This window comes from Tamandua tetradactyla, chromosome 23, assembly GCF_023851605.1.
Source record: "Tamandua tetradactyla isolate mTamTet1 chromosome 23, mTamTet1.pri, whole genome shotgun sequence".
NCBI classification, from domain to species: domain Eukaryota; kingdom Metazoa; phylum Chordata; class Mammalia; order Pilosa; family Myrmecophagidae; genus Tamandua; species Tamandua tetradactyla.
The window spans coordinates 1,374,598-1,393,681 of record NC_135349.1 but is presented as its reverse complement, the minus strand read 5'-3'; the positions used below and the strand labels follow the sequence as shown (position 1 = coordinate 1,393,681).

Below are 19,084 nucleotides of genomic sequence, written 5' to 3'. Positions count from 1 at the left end.
ACCAGTCTGTGTTCAGCCATGGCACATCCGTTGGCAATTCCTCAGGTTTTCTGTGAACGGGATCATGCTGCATGCACTCTCTGTCTGGTGTCATTCACTCAGCATGAGGATTTCGGGAGTTTGCAGTGTGTGCACGTAGCAGTGGTTTATTCTTTTTTCTCGCTGAGTAATATCCCATTGTACAGATAGGCCACAGTTTGATTAGACCTTCAATTGTTAATAGACATTTAGCTTTTTCCCCCAGTTTTTTTTTTTTTTTGGCTGTTATAAACAGAGATTATATTGCAATTAAATTTGTTGTATGCAAATATATATTCTTTTCTCTTGTATAAATGCCTATGAATAGAATGGCTGATAGTTTTATGTTTACTTTTTTAAGAAACTGCCAAACTATTTCCCGGAGTGGTTATACCATTTTACACTCCCACTAGCGTGTATAAGAGCTCCTGTTTCTCTTTGCCAAGATTTGGCATGGCCAGTCTTTTTCAATTTTAATCATTCTAATAGGTGTTTCCTGTGGTTTTAGTTTGAATTTCTCTAATGGATAATGTTATTGAACATGTCTGTTCTTGTGCTTATTTGTTATCCGTGTATCTTCTTTGGTAAAGTGTTTATTTCAATCTTTTGCCCTTTTTTAAAAAAATTCTTTTTTAGTTACACTCATTTGTTAAATCCTCTCTTCTGTGTTGCAACTCCTCCCTCTCATTTGACCCTTCTCCCAGTCTTCAGGGAACTTGGGCAATGACCATTCTTACTTATTCATGTTGGAAAGGGGTGTCAACATTATGGCGTAGGGGGAATGCAACTAGTTGGTATTGTTTGAGGGTCTCCTAACTCGGGTTTTGGGGCTTAACTGGTCTAGGAACCATCTGGAAGTTTTAAGTTTCTGGAAAATAAAGTGAGTGAAAGTTTTATAGAGTACCACTTAGGGCCCGGGTGCTCTTTCGGGTTTACAGGAATCCTGTTGGTTGGGACTTAGCATACATGGCAATTAGTAATATCTAGCTGAGGTCTGCATAAGAGTCATCTCCAGAAACGCTTCTCGACTCTATTTGAAATCTCTCAGCCACTGATACCTTATTTTGTTGCATTTCTTTTCTCCCTATTGATCAGGACGGCATTGTCAATCCCGCAATGCCAGGGCTAGTTTTGCCCATTTTTTAATTAGATTTTTTTCTTATTAGTGAGTTTGGAGAACCCCTTGTATGTTCAAGATACAAATCCCTTATTAAATATTTATTTTGCAAATATTTTCTCCCAGTGTGTGGTATGACTTTCCATTCTTTTAACAGTGTCTTCTGAGAAGAAGTTGTATTTATGATAAAGCCCAACTTACTGGTGTTTTTCATTTGTATATCATGTTCGTGATGTCGTAACTAAAAAATCTTTGCCTATCCCAAGCTCAGAGATTTTTCTCCTATATTTCCTTTTAAAAATATTTTAAATGTTGGATTTTATATGTAGTTATGATCCATTTTTAGTTAATATTCTTGTATCATATAAGGTTTAGATTTTAGTTTCTTTGGTTGTTTTGCTTGTTTGATTTTTTACCTGTGAATTTCCAATTGTCCCAGCGTTGTTTGTTGGAAAGACCGTCCCTCCTACCCTGATTTGCCTTGTACCTGTGTCGGAACTGTGTTGGCCCTGCCTTTGTGTCTTTTTCAGGCCTCTATTCTGTGTCATCGGCCCATCTATACACCGCCAGGCCAACACCACCCTGTTTTGATTCTAGAGCTTTGTAATAACTCCTGACATTAGGTAGTGTTAACCCTCCAACTTTGTTCTTCTTAATGTTTTGATTACTTTAGGTTTCTTTGATACATAAAGTGTTTTATTTTGAGAACTTCCCACTATCTTTTTCTTTCCTCAGTGCTCGTGCTTTAGGTGTAAGGTCTAGGAAACCACCTCCTATTACAAGTTTTCCAAGATATTTCCCTGCATTTTCTTCTAAAAGTTCTATGGTCTTAGGTCTAATATTTAGTTCTTTGATCCATTTTGAGTTAGTTGTTGTATAGGGTGTGTTCTAGTTGCTAGCTGCCATAATGTGATATACCAGAAACAGAATGACTTTTAAAAGGGGGAATTTATTAAGTTGCAAGTCCACAGTTCTAAGACTGTAAAAATATCCCAACTAAAGCATGGCTATAAATATGTCCAATCTAAGGCATCTGGGAAAGAAACCTTGGTTCAGGAAGGCCAATGGCATTCAGGGTTTCTCTCTCAACTGGAAAGGCACATGGCAAACATGGTGGCATCTGCTAGCTTTCTCTCCCGGCTTCTTGTTTCATGAATATCCCCCTGAGGAGTTTCGTTTTTCATCTCCAGAGGTCTCTGGTTTGCTGTCTCTGTAGCTCTTTCCAAAATGGTTCCCTCTTAAAGGGCTCCGGTAAGCAACCGCACCTTGAATGGGTGGAGATACACCTCCATGGAAATCATCTAATCAAAAGTTCACCCACAATTGAAGGGTTACATCTCCATGAACAATTTAAAAACTCCCAGCCAGGGCCACGGTGGCTCACTGGCAGAGTTCTCACCTGCCATGCCAGAGACCCAGGCTCGTTTCCTGGTGCCTGCCCATGTTAAAAAAAAAAAGCATTTAAAATAAAAACAAAAAAAACCTCCCACCCAGCAATCCAGGGTGAGGATTAAAGGGCTTAGCTTTTCTGGGGTCCACAAATTCAAACCAGCGCAGGGTGTGAAATATGTTTTCTCTTTCATTCTTTTGCATACGGCTATCCAGTTCTCTAGGCACCATTTATTGAAGAAACTGTTCTGTCCCAGGTGAGTTGGCTTGACTACCTTATCAAAGATCAAATGTCCATAGATGAGAGGGTCTATATCTGAGCACTCTGTTCAATTCCATTGGTCAGTATATCTGTCTTTATGCCAGTACCATGCTGTTTTGACCACTATTGTGAGACCTTCCTCTTCATTTTTCTTTCTCAAGTAAAGAAAGTTAGTTTTAGCTATTCGGGTCAGCCTTCCCTTCCAAATAAAATCGACTTTTGGTTTTTCTACTTCTGCAAAATAAGTTGTTGGATTTTAATTGGTATTGCATTGAATCTCTAAATCAATTTGGGTAGAATTGACATCTTAACTCTCTTTAGTCTTCCAATCCATAAACACAGTATGTCCTTCCACTTATTTAGGTCTTCCATGATTTCTTTTATTAATTTCTTGTAATTTTCTGTGTGTAGGGCTCTTGGGTACTTAGTTAAATTTATTCCTAAATATTTTGGCTGCTATTATAAGTGTAATTTTTTTCTTGATTTCTTCCTCAGATTGCTCATTACAAGTGTAGAGAAACACTATTGATTTTTAGGTGTTGATCTTGTAACCTGCCACTTTGCTGTACTCATTTATTAGCTCTGGTAGTTTTGCTGTCGATTTTTCTAGATTTTCAACATATGGCATCATATCATCTGCAAACAGATGTTTTACTTCTTTCTTTCCAATCTGGATGCCTTTTATTTCTTTTTCTTATCTAATTGCTCTTTCTAGAACTTCCAGCACAATGATGAATAACAGTGGTGACAGTGGACAGCCTTGTCTTGTTTCTGACCTTAGGGGGAAAGCTTTTAGTCTTTCCCCATTGGATGATGTTGGCTGTGGGTTTTTCATATATTCCCTCTATCATGTTGAGAAAGTTCCCTGCTATTTCTACCCTCAGAAGTGTTTTCATCAAGAAAGTATATTGAATTTTGTCAAATGCCTTTTCTGCATCAATCAAGATGATCATGTGGTTTTTGTGCTTTGATTTGTTGATATGGTGTATTACATTAATTGATTTTCTTATGTTGAACCATTCTTACATACCTGGAATAAATTCCACTTGGTCATGGTGTATAATTCTTTTAATGTGCTGCTGGATTAGATTTGCAAGTATTTTGTTGAGAATTTTTGCATCTAAATTCATTAGAGAGATTGGTCTCTAATTTTTTTGTAGTATCTTTGTCTGGCTTTGGTATTATGATGATGTTAGCTTCATAGAATAAGTAGTTTTCCCTCTTCAATTTTTTTTTGAAGAATTTGAGCAGGGTTGGTACTAATTCTTTCTTGAGTTCTGGGTAGAATTCACACGTGAAGCCATCTGGTCTTGGACTTTTCTTTTTGGGGAGCTTCTTGATGATTGATTCAATCTCTTTACTTGTGATTCTTCTCAAGTCAACGTTGGTTGCATACCTTCCTAGGAAATTATCTACTTCATTTACATTGCCTAGTTTATTAGCATATAGTTGCTCATACTATCCTCTCATTACCTCTTTTATTTCTGTGGGGTCAGTTGTTATGTCTCCTTTTCTGTTTCTAACTTTATCTGCATCGTCTCTCTCTCTCTCTCTCTCTCTCTCTCTCTCTCTCTCTCTCTCTCGTTAACCTACCTAAGAGTCCATTGATTTTATTGATGTTCTCAAAGAACCAACTTCTTGTTTTCTTAATTTTCTCCATTGTTTTCATCTTCTCAATTTCCTTTATATCTGCTCTAATCTTTGTTATTTCTTTCCTTTTGTTTGCTTTGGGCTTAGTTTTTGTTCATTCTCTAGTTCTTCCAATGAAACAATTAATGCCTCGATTTTTACTCTTCTTTTTAAATATAGGCATTTAAGGCAATAAATTTCCCTCTTGGTGCTGCCTTTTCTACATCCTATAACTTTTCTAATTTTTTTCCTACTTTTTAAATTTGTTTCATTTATTATTATTCTTTTGTTTTTATCTACTGTATGGTGGGGCCACATGCATTTATATTTCTATGTGAGTATCCTGTTATTGCAACACCATTTGTAGAATTTTTGATGTTTTTTTGTTTGGATTTGCTTGTTTTTGTTTTTTTGGGGGGGAGGGGGAGAGCAAGTGCAAGGACCAGGAGTTGAACCCAGTCACCCACATGGCAGGCAAGAATTCTACCACTGAACTACCCTTGCATCCCCTTATTTTCTATTTTTTGTTTGTTTCTTTTTTGCATGTGTTTTTATATTTTTGTACTTTTTTATGTTTTTTTCCTTTCTCATAAATTTCGATATGCTGTATTTTCATTTTCATTTGCCTCACGATATTTACTGATTTCTCTTGTAATTTCTTCCTTGACCCACTGGTTGTTTAAGAGTTTGTTGTTTAGCCTCCATGTATTTGTGAATTTTCTGGGCCTCCTATTATAGATTTCCAACTTCATTCCATTACGAACTGAGAAAGAGTTTTGTATGATTTCAGTCCTTTTAAATTTATTGAGACTTGCCTTGTGATTCAGCCTCTGGTCTGTTCTTGAGAATGATCCATGAGCACTTGTGAAAAATGTGTCTCCTGCTGTTCTGGGGTGTAATGTTCTGTAAGTGTCTGTTAAGTCTAGTTCATTTATTGTATTATTCAAATGCTCTGTTTCTTTACTGATCCTCAGTCTCGATATTCTGTCCATTGGTGAGAGTGGGGAATTGAAGTCTCCAACTATTATGGTAGAGGTGTCTATTTCTTCCTTCTATGTTGTCAGTGTTTGCCTCATGTACTTTGGAGCACTCTGGCTTGGCGCATAAATATTTATGATTGTTATGTCTTCTTGTTGAATTGTTCCTTTTATTAATACATAGTGTCCTTTTTGTCTCTTTTAATTGTTAGACTTATATTTGAAGTCTAATTTGTAAGATATTAGAATTGCTATTTCTGCTCTTTTCTGGTTGTTTTTTGCATGAAATATCTTTTACCAGCCTTTCATTTTTAACCTGTTTTTGTCCTTGGGTCTAAAATGAGTCTCCTGTAGACAGCAAACAGATGAGTCTTATTTTTTAATCCACTGTGCCAGTCTTTTGATTGGGAAGTTTAATCCGTTAACTTTTAGTGTAAAGTCAGTACTTTCTTTTACCATTTTGTCTTTTGGATTTTACAGGTCATATCTAATTTTTTTTCCTTTTTTTTTTTTAACCTTTATTGATAGTCTTCATTTCTATACTGTTCTCCAGACCTCTCTCTCCAGCCTTTAGTATTTCTTACAGAGCCAGTCTTTTGGTTTGAAAATATTTTAATCTACCCCTCATTTTTGAAGGAAAGTTTTGCTGTATATAGAATTATTGGTTGGCAGTTTTTCTGTTTTAGAATCTTAATATATCATACCACTGCCTTCTCACCTCCATGGTTTCTGCTGAGAAATTCACATATAGTCTTATTGGGGTTCTCTTGTATGTGATGGACTGCTTTTCTCTTCCTGATTTCAAAATTCTCTCTTTGTCTTTTACACTTGACAGTCTGATTGGTAAGTGTCTTGGAGTATATCTATTTGAATCTGTTCTGTTTGGGGTACATTGCACTTCATGCATCTGTAACTTTATGTCTTTCATAAGATATGGGAAATTTCAAGTGATTATTTCCTCCATTAGTCTTTTCTCCTCCCTTTCCCTTCTTTTTTCCTTCTGGGATACCCGCAACACGTATATTCATGTGCTTCATGTTGTCATTCAATTCCCTGAGACCCTGCGCATATTTTCCATTCTTCTCCTTATATATTCTTCTGTATTCTGGATTTCAGGTGTCCAGTCCTCTAGTTCACTAATCCTTTCTTCTGCCTCTTCGATTCTATTGTTATAGGTTTCCATTGTTTTTTTTCATCTCGTCTATTGTGACTTTCATTCCCATAAGTTCTGTGATTTGTTTTTTCAAACTTTTTATTTCTTCTTTTTGTTCTCCCAATGTCTTCTTTATATTCTCCCTCAACTCGTTGATTTAGTTTTTGATGAGATTTTCTATATCTGTTCAAAACATCCTGTATTAGTTGTTTCAACTCCTGTATCTTATCTCCTGTGTTGGTTTGTTCCTTTGACTGGACCATATCTCCAGTGTTCCTAGTTTGACTTGTTATTTTTTGCTGGCATCTAGGCATTTGGTTTCCTTAGTTTATTCTGGAGGTTGTTTTCACTCTTTTGCCTGTGATTTTCTTGCTGAATGGCTTTCTTCTCCATACTTTGACATTAAGTTCAGTTTATTCTAGACCTCTAGCACAGGTTCTGTTCAGATGAGAATTTTTTCAGCTCTTGTTTTTCTGTTTCTCGCCTTGCCTATATGGAACCTTTATTTTTCGAGGAGGGTCTCCTCAGATATTATAGACCCCCGTCAGATTTTCCCAGACCAGACTGGCCCATGTCTCAAGAGGAAAGAGTTGCCAGCATCAGTTTTCCCTGAGGGTGAGACCCAGCAGGTTGCCAGACTTTCCTACGAAGCCACAAGACTCTGCTTTTCCAGCCCTGTCCAGCACGTGGCACTTGTCTGCCCACAGCTTCCCACGTGCATAAAGTGGTGTGGTGCCTTTAACTTCAGCAGACTCTCCCTGCTGGGGCGTGGTTGAGACAGAGGGGAGGTTACAGGCTGGCATTAATTGCTTCAGTTTTCCAGACTCTGGGGTCTGAATTCCTAGAAGGAAGGATTCCTCTTGAGCTAGGTCCCACCTTTCTCTTGGGGAGGGCACAGCTTTTAGGGAATTAACCCCTTTCACCTGACTAGTTACTTTGTCTTCAGACGTGTCTGAGTTCAGTCCTTGCCTGTAGCAGTGCTGGAGCCCGAGAGGGCTGGGGGTTCTATCTGTTGAGCTGTTTAAGGAGTAAAAAACACAAACAAAGCAAAAACCTTTTCAGAGCTGGACCTATGCTCTTCGTGTTTGCCAGTCGAGAGCTTGAGTAGGTGCATGGCTCTGTGTGTTCCCAGGCTCTCTGTGCCCCCTTTTCTTGGGGTCCAGCCCTTTTTCAGTATTTTGTGGTGTCTGGCTCAAAAAGCCTCTTTTTTCTTCCCCATCAGCCCTGCCTCCTCTCTGCTAGGGCAAAACTCCTAGTAACTTTAATGCTTAATCCAAGTTTATCTGTCCTGGGGGCCTATATTTAGTAGTCAGAATTTGTTAATTCCGCAAATAGAACTTGGCTTAGCTAATTCCTTGCTGCTAGTAAAGTCTGTTTCCTTTCCCCTTGGGGAACCAGCCTGCCATGCCCATGGGGGAGGGGCGCCCCCTCCACAGCTTGGGGGTCTTACAGTTCTGGGTGTGGTCTCAGCCGTTCCCCTTAGTCCAGACTGGTATACACTGTGTGTCCGGTCACAGATGTGGCCCCACCAGCTGTTCTGTACTGTTCCTCGCTGTTTACTGTCTGCTCTGGAGGATGAACTAGACTCCACACCTCACCAGGCTGTCATCTTGCCCCGCCTCTACTTTAGGTTTCTTACATTTCCACGTGTATTTTAGAATTAGCTTCTTGGTCTGTACAAACCTGTGGGATTTGTGGGATTGCTTTGATTCTGTAGATCAGTTTGGGGAGAATTGCCATCTTAACTACACTGAGTCTCCCCAGTCTGTGAACAAGATGTATTTCTCTGTTTACTTAGGTCTTTTGAAATTGTGCTGGGAACATTCTAGTTTTCAATCTGCAGGTCTTTCATATCCTTTTCAGATTCATCCCTAGTTATTTCATGCTTTCAGATTCTATTGTAAATTATAAATTATATTCCATTGTAAATCATATATCTTTCTCCTACTGATTCTTAATTTAATTCCATTATGGTTTCAGAACATATTTTGTATTACTAGAGTCCTTTTAAATTTATTGAGACTCTTTTTATGGCCCAGCATATGATCTGTCTTGGTAAATATTTCACATGCACTTGAAAAGAACATGTATTCTCCTTTGGTAGGTGGAACATTCTATAAATGTCAATTCGAACAATTTGGTTGATTGTTGTTCAAATCTCCTTTATCCTTTTTGACATTCTGCTATTTTGTTCTATCAGTTATTAAAGGAATGTATATTGAAATTTTTGACCAGCCTATTTCTTTTCCAATTCTATTAGTTTAGTGCATAAATATTTATCATTTTATATTCTCTTGTTTAATTGATCCCTTTATCATTATGAAATTACCTTCTTTATCCCAGGTTATACTCTTTGCTCTGAAATCGACTTTGTTTCACCTCAACAACCTCTGCAGCTTTCTTTTGTTAGTTTTCTTAATGTAAGCATATTATATCTTTTTTCGTATCTTCATATTTAAAGTATATTTTTGTAGGTAGCATGATTTGGTGTTGCTTTTTAGTCCAATTTGATAGTCCTTCTGCCTTTAATTGGACTGTTTAAACCATTTATATATTTTTTTTCAATGGGTAATGAAATATTTTATATATGTATTTCTAATTCAATATATAAAGATTGGGGAAGGACACTGTCTTGATCACAGAGCCAAAACATAGCCTTAAGAATAACTTTTTGAAAAATGCCATTTTGTAAAATAGTCAGGTTTTTTTGGGGGGTGGGGGGCCAATAACAGTTTTCCCATCCGCTTAAAATATTCAATTTGAAGCCACTGAACTTACAGTTACAAAGGAGCCGTTTCCAAAGCAGTCTTATAAGGAGGGAAGTGCAATACAGGAGGAAATTTCTTTTTACACCACATCAACATCTTGCAGGGTACTATGTGCCACAGTGCTTACCTGAAGCGCATTTACACACTTAAAAGAGCTGTTTAGTCAGTTCTACTTCAGGAGGAAGATCTGAGAGTATAGACAGCTTTTTAACTTTGTCATCTTATTAAACTGGAATGAATAGTAACTTGCAACATTTTTTTTTTCTTCTTTCCATTTTTAAACATTAAGAGTGTCCAATATCCCAACCCATGAAGAATCAGGCACTGTTGGGGCCTGAAGGAGTAAAACCTGAGACACACTAGTTCGTGTGTCCTATAAGCAGGGAACATGGAGAGCTCAGTGAGGTCCAGGGCTTGTGGTCAGTGGCACCATAAGTCGATTGTGGCCCTTTTCCACTATGAATTGCAATCACGGAAGTACCATTTTCTTGGTATTGCAATCTCACTGGAGGCTTTTCATTAAGACTTTGTTCCTTTGAACACATCTGGGGCATAACATATTGTCTTCAGGTGTGGAGGTGGAAAATTGCAGGCAGGTAACAGGAAGAGTGCACTCACTCTCCCTTGTTTTTCAGGGACCCGAGCTTGTCCAGCATGAAATTGCAAGTGAACCCAGCCATCTGTGTTTGCAGGGAGACTTCTTCCATGCACCACACACCACCTGTCACCATAGGCCTCCTGGGGCGATTCCATGGCTCCCATCCTCCCAGCCCTGGCTGCAATTCTCGTCCAGGAGGCCAAGACAGCCTCCTGGGCTGAAGTTGTCACCACAACTGTGTTCACTCCCTCAAGAAGACCAGATTTCTCCTGTGCAGATGCTCCCTCCTGGGGTGGAGGAGCCATTTCCGAAGGATCAGTGCCCTCAGAAGACATGTGTCTTTTCTCCGATTGTTCCAGAGGCATTTCCCCCAGTGATTTTTTTTGAGACTGTGTCAGGATCTTGGCCTCCTTTGCTGTGACAGGAATATCATTTTGATTTGGGTAAGCATATTCACAGATTCATCTATATGCTTCTAATTTCTGTCCTTTGGTGCTTAGCTTTAACTGCTGGCACCAAGCCCGCAGGATGTCCCTGTGCAGCAGGTTGACAGGTGGCAATTTAGATGGTAATGGAGGAATTGCTATCTTTTTCCGAGGTTTTGGGCTGTTGTTGCATGGTGCATTCTCTTGTGAACAGGAAGCTTTGTCATCTTTCTTGGATTTTTTTCGTTTGGTGCCGTTAGCTGAGGTTTTTGGTAAACCTGATGTGCTTGGTTCGCTGGAAGGCTGCTGTTCCTCTTTTGTTTCTACTAACACAGGTTCAAACTTGAGAGTCACGCATTCTTCCCCTGACTTCTCTGTAGAGTTACACTCCTTGCCTTTTGCATTCTCCATAATGAAAAGAAGTTGAGGTTTAAACCATTTATATTTAATGCAATTGTTGATATGGTTCAGTTCGACCTTGTCATTTTTCTGTTTTCTGCCTACTTGTCTCATCTCTTCTTTGTTGCTTTTATCCTGTTTTTCTGCCTTCTTTTGAGTTAACTGAGACTTTCTTTTTTTTTTTTTTACATGGGCAAGCTCCAGGAATCAAACCCGGGTCTCCAGCATGGGAGTAAACTGAGTCATTTTTATGATTCCCTTTTACTTCCGGGTTTGGCCTATTAGCTATAATTCTTTGTTATTTTAGCAATTGCCTTAGTTTTTATAGTATACGTCTTCAACTTACCACAATCTACCTTCCAATGATATTATACCCTTACACATATAAAAACTTTGCAACAACAGGGTTGCACGGTAGTTCAATGGTAAAATTATTGCTTGCCATGGGGAGAACTGGGTTCGATTCCCAGCCCATATGCTCAAAAAAAAAGAAAAAAGAAAACATTCAACAAATGGAGCTGTGATAATGGGATATGCACATGGAAAAAGAATAAAATGTGACCCCCACTGCACAGCATACAAAATAAAATTTAAAACCTTACAACTGTATGCTTTCATTTCTATCTCCAGTTTTTATGCTGTTGTTCTCATACTTTTTATTTATACTTCCATCCTGACTTCCCCTAATATATTTTTATTAGTTTCATTTAAATGTCTTTAAAGGATATTTAGTTATTTAAATATCTTCGAGTGCCTGAAATGGTTTGAGGAAACGCTTACTCGAGTGGCCGCCATGCGCTCTGCTCTCACCTCTCTGTGTGGACCTGTTTCCGTCTGGTGCTGGCGACCTCCTGCCTGAGCGGTGGCCATTAGCAGCTTTGTAGGTCTGCTCCCAGTGAACTCTTTCCACTTTTGTGTGTCCAAAACTTCTTCTACTTTTGGTTTTCAAAGATATTTTCACTAAGTATAGAATTCCAGGTTTACCTTGGGTATTTCTTCACAGATTTAAAGAGTTTGCTCCATCCTCCTCTCACTGGAGTTGTTTGTGACGGGCTCTCTGCTTTGTTCCCCCATATGTAGCATGTCTGTTTTCTCTAACTGCTTCCAAGTGTCTCATCATCTCTGGTTTTGAGTGTTTTGAATGTGATGTGCCTTGGAGGAGTTTTTTCTTGTTTCTTGTGCTTGGGACTTGTTGGATCTGCACTTTCTACTTTTATCAAATTTGGAAACTTTCCTCCAGTATTTCCTCTGTCGCCACCCTCTCTCCTCTCCTTCAGGGACCCTGTACACTTACATTGTGCCTCACAAAGCAGTTCCTGAGCGTCACGGTGCTCTTCTCCTTTCTGAAAATCCTTTTCCCGTCCTTCCTTCGTTCCATCTTGGTGATTCTGTGGCTGTTTTCAAGTTCACTGAACTTCTCTTCTACGGAGCCCAGTCTCCTTAACCCGTTGCAGTGTGTTTCATCTCAGACATTGTAGCTTCTACCTTTAGGAATTTGATTTGGTCTTTTCTGTATCTTCCTTTTTCTATGCTTAACTTTTGAGTGTACAGACTGTGTTGTAATAACCCTGTTAATGTCCTCGTTTGCTGACCTTAATATCTGAGCACTTCTTAGGAGGTTTCTATTGACTGCTTGATCTCTTCATTATGGGGCATGTTTCCTGCTGCTTTTCATGCCTGGGTCTCTTCATTATCGTCTTCAGTTGCATGGCAGGCACCGTGAGTTTTAGCTTACCAGGTGCTGGGTGTTTTTGTTTCATGTGCATCTTCTTGAGTTCGTTTTGAAGATGCAATTACATTTCTTGAAGGGTCTGGTCCTTCAGGGTCTCGCTTTTATGATGTGCTAGTACGCTGTAGGGCAGTGCCCAGCTGAGATTCCAGCCCCAGGCTGGGCCGAGACCTCCTGGGGAGGTGGCCGGCAGGACCGGCCAGTCCCGGACCCTGGTGAGGCCCAGGCAGTGCTCCCTCCTGCCTTGGGGTTTTCTCCTGCCTGCGCTGCTGTTACTGTGCCGGCCCCGCAGCAGGCACCCAGCACTGCCAGGCGCTTTCCCCGTGCGCGTCCCTCTTCCCGGGAACACCACTGCACACTGACTGCCTCGGGCTTTCCGGACTCTGAGTCCCATCCCCTCAACTCGGGGGATCCCCTGGGCTCCCCGTGGCCGTGCTGACGGTTGCGCGGGTGTAGACACGCCCCGCAGGCCTGGGAACAGCGCTGTCCGCACGCTGTTGTGCAGGTATCGGGCTGACCGAGAGCTGCGCGTGGCGGCGTGGACGGGCCTGCCAGGCGGGTACTAGGAAACAGCCCCTGGTTTCCTGCTGCTGCTCGGAAAAGACAGCACGTGCCGGGGGCTTCTGCCCGGGGATGCTTCTCGGGTCGCCACGTGGGGCGGGGCCGTGCCTGATGGGGACACATGTGGACGTTGCAAACTCTTCGGTTTTTAAACCATACAAGCACGTTACCTATTCAAAACATTAAACTCGGACAGGTAACAAAAACAAGAAGGGTCCCAGGCTGTGCTGTCGCTTTCCGCGCCGCGGCTTCTTCCAGCGCCACGTGTTTCTGTCTGGGCGCAGTCCCCGCCCGGCAGCCTTCTGGTTTGCCTCGGTCCCCGAGTCCTTGTCGTCGGGGCGCGGCTGACGTCCGGCCCTTCTCTCCTTGCAGGTTAAAGATCGAGGAGCTGGAGGGGGCGCGGGGCCGCCTGGAGGAGGAGAAGAAGGTGCTCGCGGCGCAGCTCGAGAGGCTCACCCTGCAGGTGCGCAGGCGGGGCCCGGCGGGAGGGGTCGCCCTGTCACGTACCCCTCACGTGTGCCCCTCACGTGCGCCCCTCACGTGCCCCCTCACGCTTCCCCTCACGCGCCTCCGTCACGTGCGTCCCTCACGCGCGCCCCCTCACGTGCGTCCCTCACGCGCCCCCGTCACGTGCGCCCCTCACGCGTCCCCTCACGCGCCCCCGCCCCCGTCACGAGCCCCTGGCCTCTGGTCTCTTCCAGACTCGCGCCTCCCCTTCTCTGGCTCCTGAGGCGAATGTAAGCCGGGGAACTCCTCCCCGGGCGCAGCTGCCCGCCGAGGACGCGTGGCGGGGGGGTGACGCTGTCCGCCTCGTGGTGCGGGTGCCCAGGGGGCTCCGCGGCCGCGCCTGGTCCGCAGCCCCAGCCCGCCCCGCAGCGTCTCCCTCTGCGTCCGGAGGCGGGACCACAGTCGCTGTTCCCGTTCCCCCGATGCTTCCTCTGTCTCCTCCCTTCTCCATCGTCCCAAGGCAGGGAAGCCATGGGTTTGGGATCATCCAGATTGCAGACAGGCCACGGGTTTTATCTTGACACCGTTTAGCGGCGGATCCCATCGCTGTTTTACTCGCAGAGACGGGGGCGGGGCAGCTTGGGGAGTGAGGCCCGGGGACCCACCGTCTCGCCTGCCTCGGGGAGGGGCGCCGGGCCCCGTCGGCAGCGCCGGGCGAGTCGGCGGTGTTTGGCGTCTCCAAGCCTCCTGGAGGTCGGGGCACGGTGCGTCCCAGCTGAAGGCGTGCCCAGCGCACCCCTGCCCGGCTCCTGGGGAGGCCCTGGTGCTCGGCGAGGTGAGGGGTCCCAGCGCGTCCATTTCCACTGCCTCTGCTTGCAGGCGGTGGACTGAGTGTCCCCGTGCAGACGGCCCCTGTGGGAGACGAGCCTGAGGGACCTAGGCAGGAACGGCCAGGTCACCCCTGCCCGCGGGGGCCTGGGGGGCAGGAGGCGGCCAGGGGGACCCTGTTGTGCAATGCACACCCGGGGCTCCTGGCCAGGAGGCAGCCAGGCAGCTAATGGGGTGGAGGGGCCCCACGCTGTGGGGTGCCGCGGGACACAGGGCTTCTGAGCCGCCCGGAACCGAGGCTGGAGTCTACACTGCCCTCTGGGGGGTCCTTCAGTACTGGGCGTCCCGCCCACGCCCCGGCCTTCCTGTCAGGTGGGGACACTGAGCCCGGGCCGGCTCACAGCAGGTGGTCTGCTGTAGCGTTGGACCCCACACCAGGCACCCTTGGGTGCCTGCAGATGCCGAGCTCCACTCGTTCCTCTTCCTCTCTTTTCCATGCCGAGTGCAGAGGACCCAGGGTCCCTCCAGCTGCCCTGTGCCCCTGCTCTCATGCTCTACATGCAGACCCTGGTGTGTGGCCTTCTACCTGAGGCCCAGCCCTGCTCGGTACCCATGTGGGCCCGCTGCCCCTCGGGGCTCCATGCACCCGCCTTGGCTGGGAGCCCTGGGGCAATGGCACTGGGGGAGCTGGTCCCCCTGAGTCAGGCGGAGGACAGTTAGCATGTATCACCCATCCCAGAGCTCACCGCAGGGTCCCTTAGGCTCACCCCCACCTGCTCTTCCTGGCCTCCTCCCAGAGTGTCAGGGTGTGTGGTTGACATTCGCTGCAGCTTGGCTTAGGTGGGGCACCTGGTGGAGGCAGCAAGGATAGGACTGTGGGGATGAGCTGGCAACTGCTTGGTGAGGCAGCAAGGCTGCAATTGGGACTCCAGGCTGGGGGTCCCCCACACACCTCCAGACCCTGGGCAGAGCTGGGGCAGGCCCCCGAGGGCCACAGCCAAGCCGAGAGGGCTCCCCCGCAGCTCCTGGGTGCTGGCTGTGCAGGACTCGCTGGGTTTCCCCGAGGGCCACAGCAGGTACACTCTTGGTAGATGATGGCAGGGCTGGCGCAGGCCACCCCGTTGAGAGGTGGGGGGCAGACGTGCTGGAGTTTCTCCCAGGCTCCGTGTGTGGAGGCAGGAAGGGGCTTGAGCATGTTGCAGTACTGATGGACCCAGACCCATGGCACTGTACCCTGAAGGCACAGCGTTCTGTGGGTGCTGACCCTGTGGGGCCAGGCGCATTGGGGTCTGTGCCTTTACTGAGTTGGTGGGGAAAGAGTGAGAAGCCCCCCTGTTCCCCCCAGCCATCCCGATGGCCCCGCCCCTCCCATGCTGGTCCTTCGTACCCCCTGACCTTTCACATGCAGTCCCGGAGCCTCCTCTACTGCCCTCACTGAAGGTGCTGCAAGCCCCCTTGCCTGTCCCCCCCCCCCCCCCCGTTCCTCTCCTGTCCCTCCTCTGTGACCCCCCCTCAGTCGAGGGCAGCTCGGCCTTGGGGCTGCACCGGCCTGGCTGGAGGACCCTCCTCTCCCTGCCAGGCTGGGAGGCAGGCGGTGTGGAGCTGGGGGCAGAGGGGCCTCATCCTGTCCCCACCCTGGGTCATGTGGGGCAGCAGCGACGCCAGGACCGGCTCGGGCTGGCGAGGCCCGGGCCATGCAGGGGAGCACGGGGCTGGCCAACATCCCCCGAGGACGTGGGGACCAGGGAGGAGGGGCTTAACATTCAGGGCACATCACTCTTCTCATGAAAAAATCAAACGAAATCAGCGCCTGTGAGAGCCTGGGCACGCAAATGCTCACCAGCGGGCTGGCTGTTTTTAGACTTCAGCTTTAATAAACATGAGCAGTCTGTGCCACCGCAGCAGGGGCTGGGGCTGGGCTGCTGCTTCCCTTCTATTAAGAGTCTTATTTTAAATACGACATGCAGGGAGGAAGACAGGGTCGGCAGGGCCTGGGGACTGCAGGAGCCTCCTCTCCACCTAATGGCCACACTGCAAGTCCGATGCCGGCCCTTAGCCCAGCATGCGTGGCCAGAGGGACAGGCCTGGGTCCTGGGGTGCACGTGTCGGCACCATCTTGTGGCGGGGGCACACTCTTGCTTGCCTTCTCATAAAAACAAAAATGTATATTATTCATCTTGAAGTAGTTGACAAATTAATATGCAAAATTTGTAGTCCTTGTATGTGGACAACACTCAGTATGGAGATGTAATTAAAGAAAAGACCCAATTTACAATAATAACAGAGGTGCAAAACCTAGAGGTAAATCCAACACAGAATGTCCGAGACAGGAATAACATCTTTTAAAGCACTCCTACAGGGCACAGAGGAGAACACACAGACAGGCCTATGGGCGTTCTTGTGTGGGAAGAGTGTCTGTGTTTCATGTAATCCTAGTAAAACTTCTGACTCAACTGGGGAAGGGACAAGCTAGAAAAGCTGATTCTAGAGTTTGCATTAAAAAGTTACCAGGAGCTGCTGGGAGAATTCTGGTGGAGGAGCCCTTGGGTGGGAGACATATGAGGTACGCGACGCTGAAAGTCGATGGTTTTCTCCCCGAGTGTGCCACGTCTTGCAGCAAGCCCACCGCCCCCTTCCCTGGCATGCTGAGCTCCTGGGGACTGGGCAGGTGGGGGCACAGGGCACCTGAGGACTCTGAGAGGCACAACCAGGCCTTAGGGAAAGCTGGAGCACACGGCGGCAGCGTGGTAGACGTCTGTGTGCAGGCTGTGGCGTGGCGCTGGTGGAGGGCGTCCCGGGCACAGATGCCCCTCCAGCTGCCTAACCCTGAGCAGTGGCCGTGGAGCCTGGGCACCACAGACCCTGTCTCTCCCTCACACCCCCCGGTCTCATCCAGAGCCGGCGATCACACCCTGAGAAAGGGCAGGGAGTGTTTTCTTTTCCTAGACGGACCCGAGTCACAGGGGCCAGCTGGCCCTCCAGCGACCTCCCATAGGCCCATCTTGCCTATGATGGCCAGGGCAGGGGCAGGCGCTGTGGTCACAGGCAGGGAGGAAGCTGGCTCTGGAGGCCTGTGGAGCACATGTGACAGTATGAGGGGACAGATCAGGCCTGGGGCGGCATCCTGGAGCACGTGCGACGGCGATGAGGGGACAGATCAGGCCTGGGGTGGCGTCCTGGAGCACGTGTGACAGGGGGGCGGGCAGATCAGGCCTGGGGCAGTGTCCTGGAGCAGTGTCCTGGAGCACGTGTGACAGTGGGGGGGGGGGATCAGGCCTGGGGTGGCATCCTGGATCATGTGTGACAGCAGTGAGGGGAGCAGATCAGGCCTGGGGCGGCGTCCTGGAGCACGTGTGACGGGGCGGACAGATCAGGCCTGGGGTGGCGTCCTGGATCATGTGTGACAGCAGTGAGGGGAGCAGATCAGGCCTGGGGCGGCGTCCTGGAGCACGTGTGACAGTGGGGGGGGGGATCAGGCCTGGGGCGGCGTCCTGGAGCACGTGTGACAGTGGAGGGGGCAGATCAGGCCTGGGCGGTGTCCTGGAGCAGTGTCCTGGAGCACGTGTGACAGTGGAGGGGGCAGATCAGGCCTGGGGCGGCGTCCTGGAGCACGTGTGACAGCGGGGGGGCAGATCAGGCCTGGGGCGGCGTCCTGGAGCACGTGTGACAGTGGAGGGGGCAGATCAGGCCTGGGGCGGCATCCTGGATCATGTGTGACAGCAGTGAGGGGAGCAGATCAGGCCTGGGGCGGCGTCCTGGAGCACGTGTGACGGCGGAGGGGACAGATCAGGCCTGGGGCCGCGTCGTCGAGCACGTGCAATGGCGGAGGGGACAGATCAGGCCGGGAGTGTGGCGCATCTGATTGTTTATGTGTCTCTTAGACCCTGGAGGAGAAGGGGGAGGTCTCTGCACCTTCTGGGACCCAGCCCTCAGCCCACTTGCCTCTGTCTGGCCTCCTCACCCTGTGGCCCTGAGTGCCTCTGCCTCAGCCCCACCCGCTGTGGCCTTGGCCCTCCCATCTCTTCACCCATTCACTGACCCCTGAGGATGGCTGAGGGAGCCCCCTGTGCTCTTCAGGCCTTGGTTTCCCAGTGTGTGAGTGAGTGGACAGGTCAACCTGAGGGGTCCCTGGGAACGGATTCCTGTCTCTTGCCACTGCACAGTTCAGTCCTCAAGACCCACCCCTTGGCTGGCCACAGCCTTATCTTGGAGGCCCACCCAGGCTGGGCCAGGCCTGCCCACGTGCCCAAGCTGCAGTGCCAGGGGGTGGGCCGCAGGACGGATGAGGAGCCCGAGGTAAGAGAGCCAGAGAAGTTTGCCCTGGTCACCATCGGGGCCAGTGCATGCAGGGCAGTGACAGCAGTGTCCCCCGGTTCTTCCCAGCCTGCCGTCGGTCCCAGCCCTGCCCCTTGGGCCCCACAGCACACTGGCCAGCACCTCTCCCCACCCTCCTCTCCCCGAGCAGAGCTTCCAGCGAGAAGAGGTATTGATTTAGCTTTAAGACCAGATGACTTATAAATATGCATGAGCATTGGCAGTTACTTAACTGTGCCTTTCAATTCTGCTCACACTGCCTTCTTCCCAGCAGGTCCTTTGCATGCACCTCAGGCACAGGGTGGCAGGTGGCCGCCCCTCGCTCTCCCTACTCCCTGCTGGGACCCCCTGGCATGGGCCGCCACCTGACGACATGTCCTTGGCCCGAGGCTGGGCATTTACCAGCCCATCGTTGGGAAGATGAGGTGGGAAGGAGCTTGCAGACCGGGCAGGGCTCGTGGAGGCTTATC

General features: G+C 47.6%; 1 protein-coding gene and 1 pseudogene across 4 annotated transcripts in view; one reads left to right on the top strand and one right to left on the bottom strand.

Moving 5' to 3' along the window:
* The window catches only part of LOC143666876 (mitotic spindle assembly checkpoint protein MAD1-like), a 267,107-nt gene that overhangs the window by 161,380 nt on the left and 86,643 nt on the right, over nucleotides 1-19,084 (top strand). For all 4 annotated transcript variants that reach the window (XM_077140437.1, XM_077140438.1, XM_077140436.1 and 1 more), the window contains one exon: nucleotides 13,398-13,488. In XM_077140437.1, coding sequence (XP_076996552.1) covers nucleotides 13,398-13,488 — 91 coding nt within the window. The remainder of the gene's footprint in view (nucleotides 1-13,397; nucleotides 13,489-19,084) is intronic.
* Nucleotides 1,541-11,291, bottom strand: LOC143666879 (developmental pluripotency-associated protein 4 pseudogene; annotated as a pseudogene).